General features: G+C 37.4%; 2 protein-coding genes across 2 annotated transcripts in view; one reads left to right on the top strand and one right to left on the bottom strand.

Moving 5' to 3' along the window:
* LOC308655784 (interferon-activable protein 203-like) overlaps positions 1-22,541 on the bottom strand; it is a 441,182-nt gene that overhangs the window by 222,029 nt on the left and 196,612 nt on the right. The gene's annotated exons all lie outside the window — the stretch shown is intronic.
* Positions 1,301-2,221, top strand: OR6K3 (olfactory receptor family 6 subfamily K member 3; the record flags this gene model as incomplete). Its single annotated transcript, XM_081306076.1, has 1 exon — positions 1,301-2,221. One exon carries the CDS (start codon positions 1,301-1,303, stop codon positions 2,219-2,221), a length of 921 nt encoding a protein of 306 aa, XP_081162202.1.

Below are 22,541 nucleotides of genomic sequence, written 5' to 3'. Positions count from 1 at the left end.
TGCATGCAAGGCAAGCACTCTACCAACTGAGCTATATCCTAGCTCTCAAGTTACCTTTCTTTAAATACTATCTTATTTTATTTCTCCATGCACTTTTTTATTATAAGTAAATCATGTATTTAAATGAATTAATCCATTCCTATGCGCCATTACCACCCCCCCCCCAATTTTTCATTGAAGTTTCTCTGGATAAGGTTAGTGATGATTTCCAAGTTGGTTTATGTGGAAGATCCTCTGTATTTCCACCTGTGTATTTCTTGAATGGTCCTCAGTATTTGAAACTGTTACCTGCTACTTTCTTCTTTCCTCTCTACCTTTCCAGTGTTCCTTCCCCAATTTGCTTTTCATGATTCTCTTACCTCATTTTTGTTATATACTGGTGTTTTCCCAGCTCAATTCTCTGCTGCACTTCTTACCTCATCTGTGTACTCTCCATGTAGACCTTCATCTGTACTGGACTGTCTTGCTCCACTTACACATGGGCATCTCCTCAGTCCATATCACCTGTGGGAGCACCTCTCTGAACTTCAGGCTTGTCTGTTTATCTGCCTATTGAATGCCTTCCCTTGTTGGTCTCATGCGTACTCCAGAGTCAACCCCTCTAAACACAATTCTTCACTTTCTCCAAATTTGCCCCTCCTTCACAACTCCTCTATATTGATTTTATTTTAGTATAGTAAAAGCACTCTTTTATTTTTGATATTTTAATTATTTATTGTTCAGACCCAATAAGTGCAGTACATGGTGGTGAATACTTGTAGCAGTGACTCAGGAGGCTGAGCCAGATGTCAGGTGATCCTCAACAACTTAGTCTACTGAGTTTTTTAAATTTTGTTTTACTAGCAGAGATCAAACCAAGGGGTACTCTATTACTGAGCTCCATCCCCAGCCCTTTTTATCTTTTTTATTTTGAGAAAGGGTCTTGCTAGGTTACCCAGGCTGTCCTTGAACTTGTGATCTTCCTGCAGTGGTCTTCTGAGTTTTCGGGGTACAAGCATGTGTGCCACCTGTGCCAGACTAAGACATTTTTGATGTGTTATTTTACTGTATCCTTCATTAGAATACAAGCTTTGTGAAAATCAGATTGCTTTCTCCACTGCAAATTCAACAAATGAACAGACGCTCCAGGCATAAAATAGTTTCTAAGTAAATAACTATTAATCCATGAGTAAAGAGGAATACATGTTACATAAAACCCATTTCATTGACTTGTATATTAACCAATGCATTTGATTTTTAAAAAAATTCTCTCTAGGAAGGAGTTGAGCCTTTCTCCCCACAGCAGTTAAGATTGCTGACCATGGGGCCAAGTAACCAAACTACTGTGGTGACAGAGTTTCTCTTCTCTGGATTTCCCCAACCTGAAGATGGCATCTTCTTCTTCATTCCTTTGTTCCTCATCTACATATTCATCATAACTGGGAACCTCACTGTGTTTTTTGCAGTCAGGATGGATTCCCACCTCCACAACCCCATGTATAATTTCATCAGCATTTTCTCATTTCTGGAGATTTGGTACACAAGTGCCACGATTCCCAAAATACTCTCCAACCTTATCAGTAAGCAGAGGACCATCTCCATGATTGGCTGCCTCCTACAGATGTACTTCTTCCACTCGCTGGGCAATTCCGAGGGCATTTTGCTGACCACCATGGCTGTTGACAGGTACGTTGCCATTTGTGACCCTCTCCGCTACCCAACCATCATGACCCCCCAGCTGTGTGCTCAGCTCTCTGCAGCTTCCTGCATCTTTGGCTTTCTCGTACTGCTCCCAGAGATTGCGTGGATTTCTACCCTGCCCTTCTGCGGTCCCAACCACATCCATCAGATCTTCTGTGACTTTGAGCCTGTGCTGCGTTTGGCCTGCACAGACACCTCCATGATCCTGATTGAGGATGTGATCCATGCGGTGGCCATCATCTTCTCGGTCTTGGTTATTGCCATTTCTTATGTAAGAATCATCACTGTGATCCTGAGGATCCCCTCTGTTGAAGGCCGCCACAAGGCTTTCTCTACCTGTGCAGCCCATCTTGGGGTCTTCCTGATGTTCTATGGCAGCGTGTCCCTCATGTACCTGCGATTCTCAGCCACTTTCCCACCAATTTTGGACACAGCCATTGCACTCATGTTTGCTGTTCTTGCTCCTTTTTTCAACCCTATCATCTACAGTTTGAGAAATAAGGACATGAAAGTAGCCATTAAGAAGCTTTTCTGCCCTTAGAAGATGTTTATTGCATTTTCAAGTTAATTCTGGCTCATAGGAATCAATCACTGTAGATGTTACTGTAATGTCCTACACCCATAAAGTGAGCAAATACCACATTCAGTGTCATGCTAATATTTTGTCTCCTTATTTCAGTTCTCCTTCCCATGTACATATTTATTTGTTTATGTGTGACTTATTAAGATTGCATATACTGTCTAGTCTGGCACAGATGGATAAAATGTAAAAAGCAAATATGATGGTTAAGCCATTAAAATAAAAGAACAATTGTTTTACTTTTATATAAACATTATTATTACTTAAGTATTATATTTTATAAGCACAAATATATTAATTACGACCACAGATTATAAAACGTAGTAGTTAAAGGATACGATCTATGAAAGAGGGGCTGGGGTTGTGCCTCAGAGGTAGAGCACTTGCCTAGCATGTGTGAGGCACTGGGTTTGATCCTCAGCACCACATAAAAATAAATAAATAAAACAAATATATTGTGTCCATCTACAACTAAGGAAAAAATGAAAAAACAAAGATCTATGAAAGAGGTCAAGATTCATATTTCAGTGATACCACACAGTCACTTTAAAAGTTATTAAATTCTCAGTATTTTAGTTCCATTGTCTATTGCCATAAAAGTAATACATTTTAAAATTGGGACTACATACATTTTAAAAATATTAAGTAAGTTATTTTGTGCTGGACTTAGAATATTGCATAACAGTAAAAGTACAAAATGAATATTATCTATTATTTGCCCTTATTTATTAGTATTCTTTTGATGTTGTAAAGATTTGTATAATAAACAATGATATATTAAAAATGAAATCATAATCATAGCTATAAGGAGCTATGATTGTTATTTATAATGTTTTCATTGCTTATTTTTCTGAGGCCCAAGTAGAAGTCAATCTTCATTTTGCTTTGATTATGTTGGTTGAATTTGTGTAATTTAATTGAATTAAACTATTTGTTTGGAAACAGTCTCAAACACATTCAAGAGAGAGAGAGAGATGATAGATTAGGAATAGAGACAGAGATACAACTTTTCCATGTGTTTTTGTAGGACACTTGCTTTCATTTTTGTGTCCTTTGAAGTACTTTCTATTCATTCCCATCAGAAATTAATATTCTGTTTTTTCTTCTTACAAGTAAAGGTTTAATCAGGAAAAATAAAAGGAATGGGTTTTCACCTCCAGGTGAAGAGACAGATTTGATTGAAATAGAAGTCAAAACTGCCCATGAGTGGCCCAGCCTTTTAAAGAGTGGCAGCAGCTGGGAGAGTCTGGCACTGTTATGGTACACATTTTAAGGAGCGTTTCTCTTGTAGAAGATTCTTGCCAATGTCTTCTGACATTTTCCTGCATCTGGTGTTTGTGGTTTTTCTGGTTATGAATAGAGGGTCTGGAAAACTGGCCCATTGGCATAGACCTGTATTCTCAGCTTACATGGGAGGCTGAGGCAGGAGGATCTGATCACAAGTGGTAGACCAGGTCTGGGTATATAGCTCAGTGGTAGAGTGCTCCTAGGTCTCTAATCCTTAGAACTGCTCATGAATGAGTAAATATTGATACAATATCAATGATAAATTCACCAAGAGATAGAGATTTTTTTTTGAAAGGAACCAAACAGAAATCATAGAAATAAAAGGAGGAATATCTGAACTTGAAGAGAGGTCTTTTAAATTCCCCTGTCACACAAGAAAGGAGAGAAAGAAGGAAGACCGGCAAGCAGGCAAAAAAAAAATAAATAAATAAAGATAATATTCAAGACCTTCAGCATAAATTTTTAAAAATGCACATTTTTAAAGTACGTGAAAGAGAATAAAATGGTAAGGGCATAAAAAATTCTATTCTATCAAAGGATATCTTAAAATGTTGCTAATCTTGAGAAAGATAATGGGTATCCATATACAGGAGGATTACAGAGCCCCAAATTGACATTAATGAGAGGTCCTCACCAAGGTATGCTACATTCAAATGGCCAAAAGTGTAACTAAAAGTTACAAGAGAAAAGTATCAAGTCACATTTAATGTTACCCCTAGTAGACTATTAGCAGGATTCTCAGCAGAAACCTTGGAAGCCAAAAACAAATAGAATAAAATACTCCAAGTCCTGAAAGAAAATGACTACCAACCAAGAACACTGTACTCAGTAAAGTTATCCTTCAGAAACAAATAAGAAATAAAGACCTTCCAAAACAACAAAACAGGGCATGCCCCATCACCAGAGGAACATTATAAAGCACACCTGCCAAAATTGTTGTGATGTAACAAAAGCAGAACTCAAAGGGAGGTTTATAGCAACAAGCACATATGTATAATATGTGGTTGTTTTATAATATTTCAAATAAATAATAATGTAAAGATGCATTTTGGGGAGAAGGTATGAGGTATTGAACTCAGGGCACTCAACCACTGAGCTACATCTTCAACCCTATTTTGTATTTTATTTAGAGACAGAGTCTCACATGAATGAGTAAATATGAATGAGTTACTTAGTGCCTTGCCATTCTGAGGCTGGCTTTGAACTTGTGGTCCTCCTGCCTCACCCTCCTGAGCTGCTGGGATTATAGTTATAGGCACACACCACTATGCTCAGTAAAATGCATCTTAATGAATTAGAAATGCAAGGAAAATTCCAAACCTGAATTTAATAGAAAGAAATAAGTTACTAGAGTCAAAGCCTAAATAAACGAAATAGAAACTAAAACCAATAACCAAAACCAAAACCAACTCACAAATCAATGAACCAAAAACAATTTATCTTTTGAAAAGATAAATATGAGAGACAAACTTTTGGCTAAAGTAACCAAGAAAAAGAAAGAGAAGAGTTAAATAAAAGTAGAGATGAAGAAACAGATATTATTACCAGTACCATAGAAATGTAAAGGATTACTAAGGCTTATTATGAACAAGTTTATTCTAACAAATTGGAAAATCTAGAAAAGAACGATAAATTTCTGAACACATGTAAACTACCAAAGTTAGACTGTCAGGACAGAAAAAACCTGAATAAATCAACAAGTGATGAGATTGGATTGTGACAGTGGAACACTTCATGCTTTGACTATATCCCTCATTGCTCTAAAACTGATGTATTTTTTTTCTTTTTCCAGAACTTCCCTTCCCAGACTTTCTCCTCCCTGACCTTCTTCCTCCCTGACCTTCTCCCTCCCTGACCTTCTCCTCCCTGACCTTCTTCCTCCCTGACCTTCTCCTCCCTGACCTTCTTCCTCCCTGAACTTCTCCTCCCTGACCTTCTTCCTCCTGACCTTCTCTGCCCTGATCTTCTCCCTAGTCAGTCCTCCCTAATCTCAGGGTACAGGATTCCTCTGAATCACCACTTTAACACAACCCCCCCCGCCCCGTTCCCATGATGGGGAGAATCACACACTCTGGAACAAGAGTCCCATTGTTTCTCTTTTGCTAACAAAGTAATAAAACTTTCTTTTCATTTTTCTCAAAACCTTGTCTTTGTTATTGGATTGGTTGGGCGAGGATCAAGCTTTCAGTTACAGAATTAGTAATGAAAAGTCTTCCAACAAAGAAAAGCTCCAGACTAGATAGCTTCTCTGTTAGTTGGGCATGCAATCCCAGGTGGCTCTGGGGAGAATTTGGTGACTGGGTTGATCTCTATGTCCCCCAGGGAAGACAGTATTTTTCTTCCTTTATTTTTTATCTATGCCTTGATTGTGATTGAAACCCGATGAACTCCTTTGCCGTTCCTCTGGTTGGACATTTCACAGTTCCATGTCTGTATGTTCTATTTTTTTCTCTCTCTTTCACTGGCCACCTCTTGCAGATTTGTACTTCTCCTTTCACTTGGAACTGTGTTCAGTGGAATACAGCTGTGAACTGTCATGGCTATTGACAGGTCTGTTGCCAACTGCAACCTGCTCTGACCATCAAGACCCCTCACTGTGTGCTCAGCACTCAGCAGGCCCTTGTACCTTTGACCTCCTAGTCCTTCTATCTCAGACTGTGTGGGTTTCTACCCTATCTTTCTATGACCCTAACCCCATCATCAGATCTACCATTTCCTTCCTTTATTGGCTTCAGACTGTTAGAGATGCCTCTGAGATCCTATTGCAAGGTGGGATCTGTGCTCTCAAGCAATCTAATAACTGCCCACATTGCTGTCTCCCTGCTGATGTTCAACAGTGCAGTCCTCAGGTGTCTCAGGTTCCTTGCTACTTATGTGTCATTCTGGGACACCGCTATTACTCATTCTCTGTCTCTGATCCCTCTCTCAATCCCATTATTTGGAGCCTGAGAAATAAGGACATAAAACATGGAATTAACAAGCTCTTTTGCTCTTTAATGTATCAGGCAGATAATTTAGGCTAATGTTCTCTTGACCCTAATGAAAACCCTTCCCAACATATTGATCTTAAAAAAGAGTAGGAGTTAAAATACAATTCATCCAACTCTCTTCCCCAGTGAGTTGAGAAATGGCCTCAGAATGTCCTCTGAGGGTTTATATAGATCACAAAAATAACAATTCCATGCCTTACACTCTAGGGTCAGTGAAATATTTTCTGTCCCCCTAATTTTGTTTGTTTTTATTGTATTCTTCTTATATTTATTTATTTATTTATTTATTTATTTATTTATTTATTTTTGGTACTGGAGATTGAACCCAGAGGCACTTAACCACTGAGCTACATCCCCAACCCTTTTTTATATTTTATTTAGAGACAGGGTTTCGTTAAGTTGTTTAGAGCCTTGCTAAATTGCTGAGGCTTGGCTTTGAAATCTCAGTCTTTCTTCTTCAGCCTCCCAAGCTACTGACATTACAGGCATGTGCCACTGTGCTTTATTTTATTCTTAATACTAGAGAGAAGTATGGTATATAACTCAGGCACTGAGATCATAGGCTATATTTGGTGTTGGGTTATACTGTACAAACAACAATGGAGTAGGTCATATCTTTACCTTTGAAAATTTACTATTCTATATAGAATCTATGCAAAAGATGTGTAAGACATAATAAATATAAGAGTAACATATACAATCAAATTCATTAACTATTTAATCCATCAATCTAAAATTGTTCTGTTCCTTTTCCCTTCTATTGCAGTGCTCATCTGAATGATTTTACATTAGTTTTAATATGATAAATATATGATTTTCTTCTTCTTTTTTGATTTTGAGACAGTCTCACTAAGTTTCACAGGATGGCCTTGAACTTGAATCCTCCTCCCTTAGCCTTCCCAGTAATTAGCATGATAGTCCTGTGCCACCATGCCTGGCAATTTTATAATCCATATTTCTGTAAACTCAAACATATATTCTGACTCCCTTGCAAGCCACACAGTATTTATAACCACTAGTTTAATCATAGTGTCATGTCTCATTGATTGGATATACAAATTACCTCTCTACTTTGAACCTTTATGTTGTTTTCTGCTTATCATCATTTTTATAAATATTGCAAGAATCATCTTCTTACATAAAAATCTTTGGATGAGAATTGTTTCAAGATAAATTTCAATTTATTAATATGTTTATAGCTCTTGATAAAAATATTCTTTTCATAATACTCATACAAATAATACATTAATTTAACACTTCCAACACAATTTCAATAGTATGACAACTGGCATAGAGATTAAATGAAGAACTGTAGTTGTGGTGTGAAGCACATCAATTCTTTTCAGAGGCAAGTTAAAGTTGTAGCATTTCTATAACAAGAAATTGTGATAAATTGAGTTGTAGGTCTCAGTTCTTCATATCCCTGTGACAGATTTATAGATCCACAAGCTTGTAATGAAAAGACTCATGGTAGGTCATGTGTATTTTCAGGACTCACTATATGGGATTGCCTTTTTCTCCTTACTAGGCTATTGGGATGTCAATGGACATTTGAGAAATTGAATATGTCCTTTTGTATTTGGGTTTGTCCCCTGATAGTTGGTTCCTTTTCAGCCTTGAACCCTGTGAAGTCAGTGCCCCAGACAGTCGTTCCATAGTTCACAGAGTGAAAGACACAAGGAGCTGATGTGAATTCCACCTGCTGAAAGAAAGGTGCCCGGGGACCAGAACCCAGAGTGCAGACCCTGCAGTTCAGCTTAACTCCTTCCAATGCAGCTGACCTACAGGAGCACAAAGCTAAATGATTGTCATTTCTATGCCGGTGTCCTTGTGTAACACACTTGATGAATTATGACATTCTGCTGTATATGGGCTCCACTGACCTTATAGCATCCTAAGATTATAGACATTTTAGTTAGTTCTTACTACCTGATTCTTCAGATAAGGGTAAAATTAAAAAAGCTCTGAAAAAAATGTGCATATAACAAACATGCATACATATTGAAAAGACTATAGAATTTTCTACTTTTGTTATCCCTGATGCTTGCCATATGTACATAAACAAAATGTTCAGTTCAGCATAGCACAACATTCAGATTATTCTATGTAATATTGTTGTGTTAGGTAAATTGGTGAGTTGTCTTTACCAAAAATCATAATTTTTTATTGCATATACATTTAGATCTCAGCAGGGGGTAGGTAGTGGTGAAAAATCATTAGACTTAAAAATACTCGTTTAAAGACATAAGAAAATATAGAAAATTTGAAAGTAGATTGGAAAGCAATATTGCTACACAATTTTAAAAATGATAAATTGAAAAGACTAAGAACTACATAGAGAGATGCTTAAGCTCTTTATTAAAACCAATTGCAAGACAGAGTATGAAATCAAATTAATATACCTGAGCGCTGACTGGAAAATACACTGTGTCGTGGTTTGGATATGAGGTGTCCTCCCAAAGCTCATGTGTGAGACAATGGAAAAAGGTTTAGAGGAGAAATGATGAGGTTGTAAAAGTCGTTACCCAATCAGTGTTTTAATCCCCTGATAGGGATTAACTGAGTGGTAACTGAAGTAGTAGGGTGTGGCTGGAGGAGGCGGGAATTGGGGCTTGGCTTGGGTAAGTATTTGTACCTGGCAAGTAGAGTCTCTCTCCCTGCATCTTGATCACCTTGCTGTGAGCTGCTTCCCTTTGCCACACTCTTCCTTCATGTTCAGCCTCATCTCCAGCCCTGAGAAATGGAACTGGCCTTCTATGAATTTAAACCTCTGAAACCATGAGCCCTCAAATAAACTCTTCCTCCTCCATAATTTTGCTGGGTGGTCTTAAAGTCACAGCAGTGAAAAAGCTGGGTAAAACACCCTGGTAGAGTCATTCTCAAGGAAAATCTGCAGAAACTAAAGTGAACTCAGGAGTATCCTCTTTCCCAGTAATCCTGTTCCAAGAAATGTTTAAAAGACATTTTTGTTTGTAAGTTGACATGCGTGAAGATACTATTTGAGGTTGGAGCAATCAAGGGCCTATTGTAGAGAAAGTATGTACTCAAATGCTGAGTGAACCTTTCAGAGCATCATAAAAATGTTTGATCCGGTGACACTAATGAATGCAAAGAAATAAATAATTCCAGGTGGACACAGGGATATCCTGTGGTTTCTGGGATAACTGATAATTGCCTCTATTCATACAATTTTTAGCCTTGAATGTGGAAACAATGTGTGATATTTGAAGTTCCATTTTTGAGCCATTAGGAAAAGAACAAGAGAATCATTTATCAATTGGGGTCAAGTGAGATAAGAGCATTCTTACCTCACATGTATGTAAAAAATGATTTAAAGCAACTAATAACCTTTGTCTGTTTCAACACATTGTGAACATTAAGTTGAAATTGCCAACATGAATAAGTGGGTTTTAGAAAAATATATTTCTATCAGTTACCATATGAAATGATATTCAAGAAAAAAATGTGATGTATTTTAAAATTGACATTTGGGCTTCTATTTTCTATAAAGGAACTAGAATTTTTGAGGAAGAGTGCATTCCATATTAGAGGGCAAAAGATATTCAAGGAGAGAATGGAAAGACTATCATGTAGCCTTAAAACAAGTTTAATTTCAAAATTTCTGGAGTAAAATATAAAAGTGTAAATAGGAACTTTAAAAGAATTGTCAATTAGGGCTGGGGTTGTGGCTCATTGGTAGAACTCTTGCCTAGCATGTGTGATGCACCAGGTTCAATTCTCAACACCACATGTAAATAAATAAATAAGGTAAATGTCCATCAACAACTAATAAAAATATTTTTTAAAAAATTGTCAATTAAATATAACCTTATAAAATCCATGTATCTATAAAGAAACAAAAAAGCAATTCAGTTACTTTTTCTCTTTAAATAATTAATTTATGTGTTTTCAACTTATTCATAAAAATATGATTCTTGGAAGTCAGCTATGTGAAAACTGATAGCACAATGGAATTGATCTTGATAGGATTGGTATACAACACTGTTAATTTGCTTTAGTCTTTGGGAGACCTCTCTGCCTATCATTTTTTTTTTCCTGGAGAATTCTCTGACCTTTAAGCACATGGAAGTAAAACAGGAGAAAATCAACATTATTATCTAAAATAATAGCCTTAGACTTCAATATGAAATCAGTAGGCAGAACTTGCAATTGTGTTTCCTAAATTAAATAAAGTCAAGTGAGACTAAGTAGTAAGCCAATCTCCCTTCTTCCACTGCTGCATCTATGTGGAACTCCTCACTCTACAGTATCAAGATTGCCAAAATCTGTATCTTGTGTTTTCAGAATTTTGATGCATCGAAAAGTCAGTCCAACCAGAAGTACCCGGAAAGGGAAGAAAAAAAAAAAGAGAAAAGTAATTTTATTCCAATGCATAGAGTTCCCAAGCTATCTCATTTGGGATTGGTTTGGAGTTCCATAGGATTGGGGCTCTCCTAATTTCTAGCCTGAGCTGTTTTCCTTATTGGAGCCATTACCAAGAGAGCCTGTATATGCATTCTAGCATTCTACATATGCTCAGAAACAGATATACATATACGGAGAGAGGGAGGGAGAGAGAGAGAGAGACAGACAGACAGACTAATACAGGGTGAGTCTGATCTATGAAGGAAATTCAGCTTTTTCAGGGAATAAAGATATCAGGGTAGGAAAAGAAAGAGACTTCCTGTGTATTTATTTCAACAGCAGCAAGGTCAGTGAATCAATTAATTTTGGGGAATGGGAGGTATCCAGAGGAAGAACAACATACCTACGTCACAAGGGAGAGTGTCAATGAGCCTATAGATATGGTAGGTAGCCTTTGAGAAGGTTTTGAGAAGCAGGGAAAGTGTTACAAGGGAAGTTAGGACACAGTGAGGCTTTGATTATTAAATTTCTCCAGCAGTGGGTAAGATGCAAGTAAGGCCAAGCTGTTAGGATTGCTTTGAGATCTCAGGTAAGCATTGTGATTGATTTCTGAAAAGTTTCAGGAATGAGTGGTCCAAGAATCAGATGAGATTTTCAGTTGCCTGTTGGGCAGTTGGTGTCCCTGGTATCTGCACTAGAGTTATCTTTATTGAATTTTTGGATAAGTATAGAGAAGGTTTCAGTGGGCAGTGTTTAATACTTTTTCTTTTAAATTACAATTTTCATTGTCCTTTTTTTGCCCTAGTGGTATTTATTAATATTATTATTGACTATGGGGATTGAACCCAGGGGAGCTTTGCCACTGGGCCACATCCCCAGCCCTGTTTTGTATTTTATTTAGACACAGGGTCTCAGTGGTTTGCTTAGTGCCTTCCTTTTGCTGATGTTGGCTTTGACGTCATGGTCTCCTGCCTCAGTCTCCTGAGCCACGAGGAAGACAGGTGTGTGCCACCGCACCCAGCTGTATTGCATATATTAAATGAAAAATCTGTTGAATGAATAAATAAGCATCACATGCTACATTTTGAATGTTCCTGCAATTGATCTATTGCATTGGACAACAGTTCTTCTTTTTTTCAAGCTCCTTCCTCCCTTGGCTTTGAGGATTCTCCTTTATGTTGATCTGTTTTCTTCCTTCCTTCCTTCCTTCCTTCCTTCCTTCCTTCCTTCCTTCCTTCCTTCCTTTCTTCCTTCCTTCTTTCCTTTTTTAATTATATGTGTTTCATAAAGACCAATGCCTCAGTTTGGATGGGTAAAACTTACAATAGTGAAAAGGCTGGGATTTCTAGTGGTCCCCAGCCCACCAACACAAACGCTCTAGTTGGTGGCCTCATTTCCTTGCTTCTGTGGCACAGTCCTTCCCTGACCCTCACCACTGAATTGTGGATACCTGAAAGCTGGATGGAAAGACAGAAGTCAAGGAGAAGGTGATAGTTTTTAAAAGATCAATGCTATCTACTAATGAGCTGGAATGGAGTAGAGAAAGAAAATCAGAGAGCACCTGTAGGTCTTATGTGAAAGAGAGACACACAGAAGGAAGGCTTCAGAGAACACTAAGTTTAAAAAAATGAGGGAAATCAAGAAACACTGCTGAGTTCATATGGCACATTTTAATGTTCTGCAAAAGACACCAGAGGGCTGGGGTTGTGGCTCAGTGGTAGAGTACTTCCCTAGCACTTGTGAGGTCCTGGGTTTGATTCTCAGCACCACATATAAATAAATAAAATAAAAGCCCATTGACAACTAAAAAATGTTTTAAAAAAAAGACATGAGAAATGATATTACTTTACAGATTGGGTAACTGTTCTAAATTTATTAGTATCGTTACAGAGTTACTACACATGACTCCCGTCCACATCCCACCTGGGCTGTGGAAGTGGGGTTCCCTTCAGTGAAATGGGTTGGCTGCAGAATAAAAGCTAAGAAAAGTAGACCAACAAACCAACCACAGGACACAGAAAATCGTTTTCAGGAAGCGGGGGCAGGATGGGCTAGCTGGTCACACAGATTGAGCTTCCACAATACAATGGGTGAAAAGGAGCCCGTGTTTGCTTTATTTATATCAGAGAACATCAAAGTTTTTTCATAGAATATTTTTCACCAAAAAAGGTAGTAGGTGGGCTGTTCAGTTCCCAGCAGATCACACCCATCTCCAGAGCTACTGTGAGGGATCTTCCTAGAAGAGCAGAGATAAAGGTCATGTGCACTGGGCAATCTATTGCATGGGGGAGCCATGGATAGTTCTCAATGCAAACCTAAAATCTCCCTGGCTGCCATTTCCAGTGAAGACCCTCAAGTAATTCATGGTGGTTCCCTGCACATGACCATCTATTGTGTGAAAGGACAATTCTCTTCTCTGTTCTTTTTTTTTTTTTTTTGTATATGTAATCCCTCCTAGATGTGACCATACCCCTAAATAAATATGCTAAATTATGAAGTTTGTGGTAGGTTGACAATAATGTCAGTGCATAGGATTAAGGAAACACGTCCTGACTTGTAAAGAGCAAATGATGCTAAGGCATTCTTTGTTGACTTTAAATATATTTATTTTCCCCTAATGTATATTGCTTTTATTAACCAAATTTTACTTGTAATAATAAAATAACCGTATGAATTCGCATAATTACAATTGTATTTATTAATAGTAATGCACGTGTCCATGTTTTGGGAACTCTTCATATTAAAGGCATTGTATTTGTAACAATATATTGTAATAGATATCATTATCATTTCTGGTGTTACTTATTCATTTATTTTTGGTGATTCTGGGGATTGAACCCAGGGCCTGAAGCATGCTAGGCAAATGTTCTACTGCAGAGTTGCATGCCCAGTCCCTCACTTCTGTTTTGAAACGGAAGAAACTGTGGCTTATCAGGGTTAAATGATATGTCTATGGGTTACCCAAACCTTCATTCCTGAAGGGTCAGGGCCGTTAGTCGTCCTGCCTGAATTGGACTGTAGTTTTCCATACACTGTAATCACAGGTGTGGTGACACTAGGAGACACTCCTAAAGACCTCCTGTGTTGCGCACATGCTCCTTCCTTACTCTATAAAATAATAGAGCAAACCGCCCTAGGTCGTCTGAAAGAGCCACCTGGCCAGCTCTGTAACTTCCTTCTTTGTGCATTAACACAGGCATCAGGAGTCCAAGGTGCCCAGGTGGCAGTCTTCACTCCCAGTTAGTGAAATCGGTGCTGAGTCTCCCGGAGGAAGCATTATTCCCACTGGAACCAAAGCTCTAGTCTAGCAGAGCATAAAGTACTAGGAGTAGAAAGCAAAACTTTCATGAGTGGCTTGGACGTACCCTAGCAATATCTGATGATCAGCAAAGAGGATTTACAGGAGAGGACAGTGCTGTCCTGCTGTGCCTTCTTATTATATCAATCCTTTGAATTCACATTATTAAGGGTTTTGCAATCTGTTCTCTCGCTGTGCTTCTCATAACATCAAACAATTATGCTTATTATAAGTTATTATATTTTTGAGACATATGCAGAATTCCCATGACTATATACATCTCCAAATGTATAGCCACTTTTTCTAGAAAACCACTATAAGCTTTATGTATGCATTTTATCACCACTTTTAATTCCATTTCTTAAAGCCTGAAGAATAAAGAAATTAAGAAGGAAATAAGAATGTTATGTTCTATACATAGTGGAATATTACACAGCCTTAAGAAAGAATAAAATGATGGCATTTGCAGGTAAATGGATGGACTTGGAAAGTATCATGCTAAGTGAAATAAGTCAACCCCCCCCCCCAAACCAAAAAACAAATGTTTTCTCTGATAAGCAGAGCTGATCATAATGGGGGTGGGCAGAATGAAGGGACTTTGAATTGTGCAGAGGAGAGTAAGGAGAGGGTATCGGGTGAGGGGATGATAAGGACAGGAGAATGAGATGGACATCATTACCCTGTATACATGTATGATTACACTACTGGTATAACTCTGCACCACGTTCAGCCAGAGGAAGGAGAAGTTGTCCTCCATTTGTATGAAATATGTCAAAATGCATTCTACTGTCATGCCTAACTAATTAGAATAAATTAAAAAATTAAAAATTAAAAAAAGAATGCTATGTACACAAAATATTTTCACGTCTAAAATTTGGATGACTTACTCTTCTCTGTCTCTCTGTCTCTTCTCTCTCTCTCTCTCTCTCTCTCTCTCTCTCTCTCTCTCTCTCTCTGTTTTTGGTATGGGGGATTGCACCCAGGGGCACACTTTACCACTGAGATACATCCCCAGGTAGTTTTATTTTTTATTGTGAGACAGATTTCCCTAAGTTGTTGATGGTCTTACTAAGTTGCTGAGCCTGGCCTCAAACTTATGATTCTCTGGCCTCAGCCTCCTGATTTGTTCGAATGAGAGGTGTGTGCCACTGTGCTTGGCATTGTATAGATGACTCATATGTGAACTTGAGGATCATATGTGGAAAGTCCCTCATAACTGATAAAACGGTAATCCCGAAGGTTACTTTTTATGTTCCGTGTTAACTCTCTGCTATCAGTCTTGGAATATCAGAAATCTTATGAATCTATGAAACCAATAATCATTGAGCAGTTTTTATTTTTCAGGCAATATGGTTAAGTTTTAAGTAAAGACATAAACTTGGTCCTTTGTCCTATAAAATCTTCCATTGAAAAACTGTAGAGAGGCTCATGAAAGTACCATGTGAAAAAGAATCACAACAAAATTCGTAATAGAGTAAGTAGTAATTGTGCTTGGTGAATCAGGAAAATCTTCAAAGAGAAATAATGTTTGCATTGAGTCTTCAAAAGTATTTAGTATATGTTGATCTTTAGATATCTATCTCCATGTAATTTAGGAAGAGTTCTTGGCATAAACCAAGGGCAGACAATGAGCCACTTTTAAGGAATGCTTTGCTTTCACTCATTCCCAATAATAGAAAGAGAGAACCTTTCTGGGAGGGATAAAGAACTCTTCCTATTTAGTGTTTTCTCTTGTTCTTAATGTAACCAGAAGCTGAGGTGTTCTCTTGTGTGAGACATGGCTTTAGCTCTGGAGAACTGATAAAAAGTTTTAGAGATTGTTAAGTCTCTTCATTTAAATGTTTTAATTAAATTTTTAATTTCAGTAACCAATTTCAGCTCTTAATGAGTTGGGCAATAATTCAGAGTATTGTGACCAAGTCATAACTAACATCTTTTGGCAATGCAAATGAGATGTGGTATTTACCTATTATTATTATCCATTATTCATGCACAGAACAATATAATGATAAAATATTACAAACAGAATATCTTATGGATAAGGAAAATATGCTTTGGGGCAAGTAAGGTGTAAATATTGCTTACAATAAAACTTTTCATATTTGCAATACATATAATTTATTTTTTTATTCACTTATTACCTTAGGAATGATTTTCCAGTATCTTTATTGACTATTAAAAAAGGCTGGTTTTGGCTGGGGATGGGGCTTGGTGATAGAGCATATGCTAAGCCCTGGGCTCAATCCCCAGCACTGAAAACAAAAATGGAGGCATTATTACATATATTATCATATTATCATGATGTCTTGATAATGATGGTATGAAAATGGTTAAAGAAATCAGAAAATCTTTGTGTTTGGTTTGTTTTTGAAGAATTGTTACCATCATTTCCTGTATTTTAATATCCTTGATTCCTTGTGTTCCTACCTAAGTGGATCTTGTAACAAAAGAGCACATCTCTGGGCCAATTGCTTAAAAAGGTATAAAACAGCACAAATTCTCTCCAAAGTCCCTTAAAAATGCCTCTGAGTGTCCTAAAATTCTGAAAGTAACTGATCAAAATGTCTTCTCAGTTTAGGAAGAGCTCTTTATCCCTCTCACTCTATTATCGGCCATGAAAGACAGTAAAGCATTCCTTAAAAGTGGCCCATTGTCTATCCTTTGAGCCCCAAACTCTCTCATTCAGAATTCAGGTAGAAGTTGCCATAGTTACAATTCCAGCCTGTTCACCATGTGTTATCTGTCTTAAAAATCATTTATAACCACATTTACTGAGTGTTTACTAGTAAAACATCAAGTTTACAAAAGTATAAACATTAACTGTGGAAGAAGACAAGCTATTGTAATATTAATCATAATATTTAAAGTAAAAACTTAATTGTCATGGGAATACTTAGGAGAGAAAAACTTAATCCAGGAGAATCACTTACAGGCATGTATTAGCGTGCTCAGTCTGCCATAATAAAATGTCACAGTTTATGGGGGTTTAAACAATTGAAATTTGTTTTCTTTCAGTTGCGCAAGTGGGTGATGCCAAGATCAAGGTGCAGATCAAGGTGCCAAGCTGATTGAGTTCCTGGTGGGGCCCTGTTTCTGGCTTGCAGATGGCCACCTTCTCAGTATTACCTGGTGGGAGAGAGCTTCTGTGTCTTCCTCTCATAAGAGTACGTACCTTTGGGATTCCAACCCACTTTTATGAACACATTTAATTAAGTTTAATTATGAGCAACACCTACTCCCCAGCTCAATCTCCTGTACAGAGACACTGATTAAGGTTTCAGCTTGTGAATTTTGTGGAGCCAGGGCACACATTTTAAGTCTGTCATTGTATGTGTAGGTGGAGGGTGGGGTTGTAATATTTGAGCTGGATCTTGACTTCTTCTTTTTCTGAGTAGTAGAAACACTGATATAGAGGAACCAAGGTGAAGTATATAAATTCTTCTTTTTATTGGTTCTTTATAGTTTTACATGACAGAATCCATTTTGACATTATTATACAAGCATGAGATGTCTCTTGTTCTAATTCAGACCCCAGTACTTCTCCTTCCCCTTCCATCTCCCCATGCTATTTCCTTCTCTTTCAGGATCTTTCTGCTATTTACCCATGGTTATTTTTAAAATTAATTTCTAGTGGATTACACAATGGAGAGATTCACTGTGTTTAACCATATGTAAACATAGGCAAGATATAGCAGATTCATAAATTTTCTTAAAACAGAAGAGAAATGTTAGGGGAACATTTTCTGCTTATTATGAAAGTGTGTCTGTGGTTAGCAGAGGCAATTGACCCTCACGGTGTGCTGGCTAGGGAAAATAGAGCCATTATGTACTGGAAATACTGGCTCTGTTCAAGTGATTCATTTCATCTTAGGATGCTGCATGGGACATGGAATATAGTAAGCATGCCACAAATAATAATTCATAAAACCATAAAATATATAATAAATGAATGTATTGGGTATCTAATTAACTTCCAAATCTAGATGTCCAGGAGCCCCAATTCTTCTTTTTTATCTGAGAAGAAGACAATTAAAAATCAGACAGCACTGACTGAATTTTATTCACTGGCTAAATGTTATTCATTTTCAGGAAGGTGGGCTCTTGCTTTTTGTCCTCTTGTTCCTCATTTAGGTGGTCATCATCATTAGTAAACTTATTATATTCTTAGTCATCAAACTAGATGGCTTCCTGCTTGCACACCCCCATGTATTTCTTCTTCATTATCCTCTCCTTCCTAGATATCTGGATACCAAGACCATCTTCTCCAAGCTGCTCTCCAATCTAGCTAATGAGCAAGAAACCGACTCCCTAGCTGGTTGCTTCTTGCATATGTATTTGTTTCCTGTAAGGAAAATAAAAAGAGATTACAGAGACAAGATGCAGAAGTAGGAGAGGCCATACTGCCAAGCTTCATTTATATCAATAGATTACTTTAAGTCATTAGTGCCATAACTACTCTATTGTTTGGTGTTCCCTTATTCACAGGAGTTGAGTGTCTCGGATCAAGGTCCAGTCTGATAAGAGTCTAGCATAGGGCCTCTTCACAAAGCACATTACCATAGCAACTGGATACCGCATCTGTATTAGTTATAATACTTGCTCCAAGGAGACACTGCGGGGCATTCTAAGGGTGGGAAACTGAGTACCTGTTAGCCCCCAGGAGTTTGCTCACTGGAGGAACGCTTCCCTCTATATTTCCACAGTCAGAATCCCTATAGTTTCCTCTTTGGGTCTCACTGAGGTTTGTTTGTTCACTGTACATGACTATCAAGGGCTCACAACATCTATAACCCCATCTGCTTCCTCTCAATTTCGAGCCAGAGCTCTCTGTACTCCACTGACTCTAGGTTGTTGTTTTTGGGGCTTATGCACACCACCCCCTGATATCTTTTGGATATCCGTACTGCCACTTTGTGAGCCAAATGAAATTCAGAATATCTCCCGTGACTTTGATCCCATTGCAGATTGGACATGTATGGACACTGGCACAGCATTGTACCTCAAGGCTGTGGAGTCACTGCGGTAATTTTTTTTGCTTTCTTTTTAAAAATTTATTTCTTACATACATGAAAATAGTGGAGTGCATTACATTCATAATTATCCACAGCACTGCTGGTGGGACTGCAAATTAGTGCAGCCAATTTGGAAAACAGTATGGAGATTCCTTGGGAAGATGGGAATGGAACCCCATTTGACCCAGCTATTCCTCTCCTTAGTCTATACCCAAAGGATCTAAAAACAGCATACTACAGGGACACAGCCACATCAATGTTTATAGCAGCACAATTCACAATAGCTAAACTGTGGAGCCAACCTAGATGCCCTTTCAATAGATGAATGGATAAAAAAAAATATGGCATTTATTTACTGCAGTAATTCTAACCATTCTACTTACACTTTCACCTTGGTATTTATTTATTTATTGAGTGAGTGAGTGAGAGAGAGAGAGAGAATTTTTTTAATATTTATTTTTTAGTTCTCGGCGGACACAACATCTTTGTTGGTATGTGGTGCTGAGAATCGAACCCGGGCCGCACGCATGCCAGGCGAGCACGCCACCGCTTGAGCCACATCCCCAGCCCCTCACCTTGCTATTTTAGAAATATTGTCTATGGAAATATTTTTAAAATAGCAACCGCCAACTACTCCTGTTTCTGGGACACAGCCTTGTATTTGCATTTGTTGTCACCATTCTTCAACTCAGTTATCTACAATCTAAGGAATAAAAAGAGAAAGGAAGCCATAAAGAGCATGTGCCGATTATATGAATTCTACTGAAGAAAGCAAAATCCACACCTAGTGATTAATCAAGTCCATCGATGCAACTATCTTTATTAACGTTCTCAGCTATGCTTATGTGTTCTGTGCAGACAGAGTAAATTGAATATTTAGCCATTCCTTTTTAAATATATTATGCTTATGTTTTTTTATATACCTTTATTTATTTATTTTTATGTGGTGCTTAGGATTGAACCCAGGGCCTCGCACGTGCTGGGCGAGCGCTCTACCACTGAGCCTCAACCCCAAATATTTAGCCATTCTTTCTGTCTCTAGGAGCTTAATGAATGTTCTCAGATGTTGATTAACCATAGAATTCAAAGACAGTGAGATCAGGTACTTCATTTATTATTTTTCAAACACAGAGGGAGTCACATAAAATTCTCTCTGCTCTGGCATCGTCTCTAACCTATTAAAACAGAAATATACCCACTTTTCTCTGTTTCTGTAATACATTGCTTGCCCCTCTACTTAGCATGATTTAATCCTCTTATGTTACAATTTACATGGCCCATGTGTCCCTCTAACTTATAAGCTACTTTAAAATAGATATCATGTTTTATCTGTGTGTATTCCCAATGTTTCATAGAACATTAAATACAGAAATACTTGAAAATTGTTTGCTGAAAGAATAGATGAAAAAAAAATATATATATAGTACTGGGGATTTTACCACTGAATCATATCCCCAAACCTTTTTATGTTTTATTTTGAGATAGGCTCTGACTAATTTGTTTAGGACCTCACTGAGTTGCTGAGGCTGGCCTCCAGCTTGGAATCCTCCTGCCTCAGCCTCCAGAGTTGCTGGAATAGAGGCATGGGACACTGCACCTGGCTAGTCTTTATTTCTTGAAGCTATAGAAAAGAAAAAGAGCTCAGACTATTATCACATGCAACAGAGAATGGCAGAGAATGGGTGAAGACAAGTGTATTTGCATGTAAATATAGTTTTTGATAGTAAGATGAATCTACAGAAAAGATAATCCACTCAAACTTCCATGGCTGACATATGTAAGTAGGATATTTCTTAGTATCCTTGGAACTTGGTCTCTTTTTTTTTTTTTTTTTTTTTAAAGAGAGAGTGAGAGAGGAGAGAGAGAGAGAGAGAGAGAGAGAGAGAGAGAGAGAGAGAGAGAGAATTTTTAATATTTATTTTTTAGTTCTCGGTGGACACAACATCCCTGTTGGTATGTGGTGCTGAGGATCGAACCCGGGCCGCACGCATGCCAGGCGAGCGCGCCACCGCTTGAGCCACATCCCCAGCCCCTTGGTCTCTTAAAAATAGTAATTAAATGTCATAGTTCAGTCATGGCTTGGAAAGGAATATTTGTTTAGTTCCAGCACTGGATTCTATTTCCTTCCTGCTCACCTCTGCTCTAAAGAGAAACTATATTTGAGTTCTTATTTTCCTGAATGGGACCATGTCACTGAATATGATGGATTTATAAGCTTTGGAAGATTTAGGCTTAAATGATTTCCTTTAGTGTCTCTATATTCAGAGATAACTGTTAGTGGATAAGAGCATCAAGCAATTTTTCTTAATATTTGGTACTAATAGATTATAAATCATTCTTTAATTGGAAAAATACTTGGCTTTTTGGAAGTTATACCATACCAGATCTCTGCCATTTACATTCAGATTTTAAAATTTGATCATGAAATATAAAACTTGATGTAGTTAAAATACATGCCATTGACATTATTTATTTCAGTTAGCAATAATATTTCTTTTACTATGTGGACTTAAATGTAAAGTGCTTTTTCATCTGCTACCCAAATTTAGTCACATATAAATTACCTGCAATAGGTAGATTAGTCATTACTCTGTTCATTAATGGCTTAATAAAATGTAAGTAAAATTTTCAATAACCATTTGATTATAAAATGGTGAAACTGAGCATAAAAAGTAGGTGGTTCAACTTCAAGCCCACATACTTTCCATAATCCTAAACTGTCTTCCAGTTTTGACTGTATAGTTCATTGTATAAGAAAAAATATACGCTAGTGTTTGGGATTTTCTTAATCCAATCCAGTTCTACTGAGCATTTAATGATCAGTTGGTTATTGTAAATTTAAATTTTATTAAGAATATAATGGGCTTAGTAATGATTAATCTGCCTATTATAGAGAATTGAAACTTTTCATTTTTTAGATAATATTTGTACTGTCCTGAATCATTTAGTAATCAAAACCTGGATAAATTTTAAAATAACAACTATTTCTGGAGAAAGAAAAAGTGAAATTTAAAAATAATAGATTAATAATGACTTCTATTAGATAGTGGAAAATTAGTTTAACATTAAAGGTAACACAAAAGTCTTTGTTGGTACAAGAATCAAGGAAGTTAGACTCCAAAAATTTCACAGTAAATGAAGGCATAAATTTAGGAGTGTCTGAGCCCAGGAGAAGATCAAACACATCACTTTGTTGTATTGCCTGAGCAGGGGCTGATACAAGCTGGTCAGGGCAGATTATGATACAGTGAGAAGTACAGATCTGCTCAGAGCTGATAACCATGGCCAAGTACAACGACCCTACAAACCAGCCCCACCCTTTTAAAATT

This window comes from Spermophilus citellus, assembly GCF_964194105.1.
Source record: "Spermophilus citellus genome assembly, chromosome: 9".
NCBI lineage: Eukaryota > Metazoa > Chordata > Mammalia > Rodentia > Sciuridae > Spermophilus > Spermophilus citellus.
The sequence above is the reverse complement of the archived record's forward strand: the minus strand, read 5'-3'. Positions and strand labels throughout refer to the sequence as shown.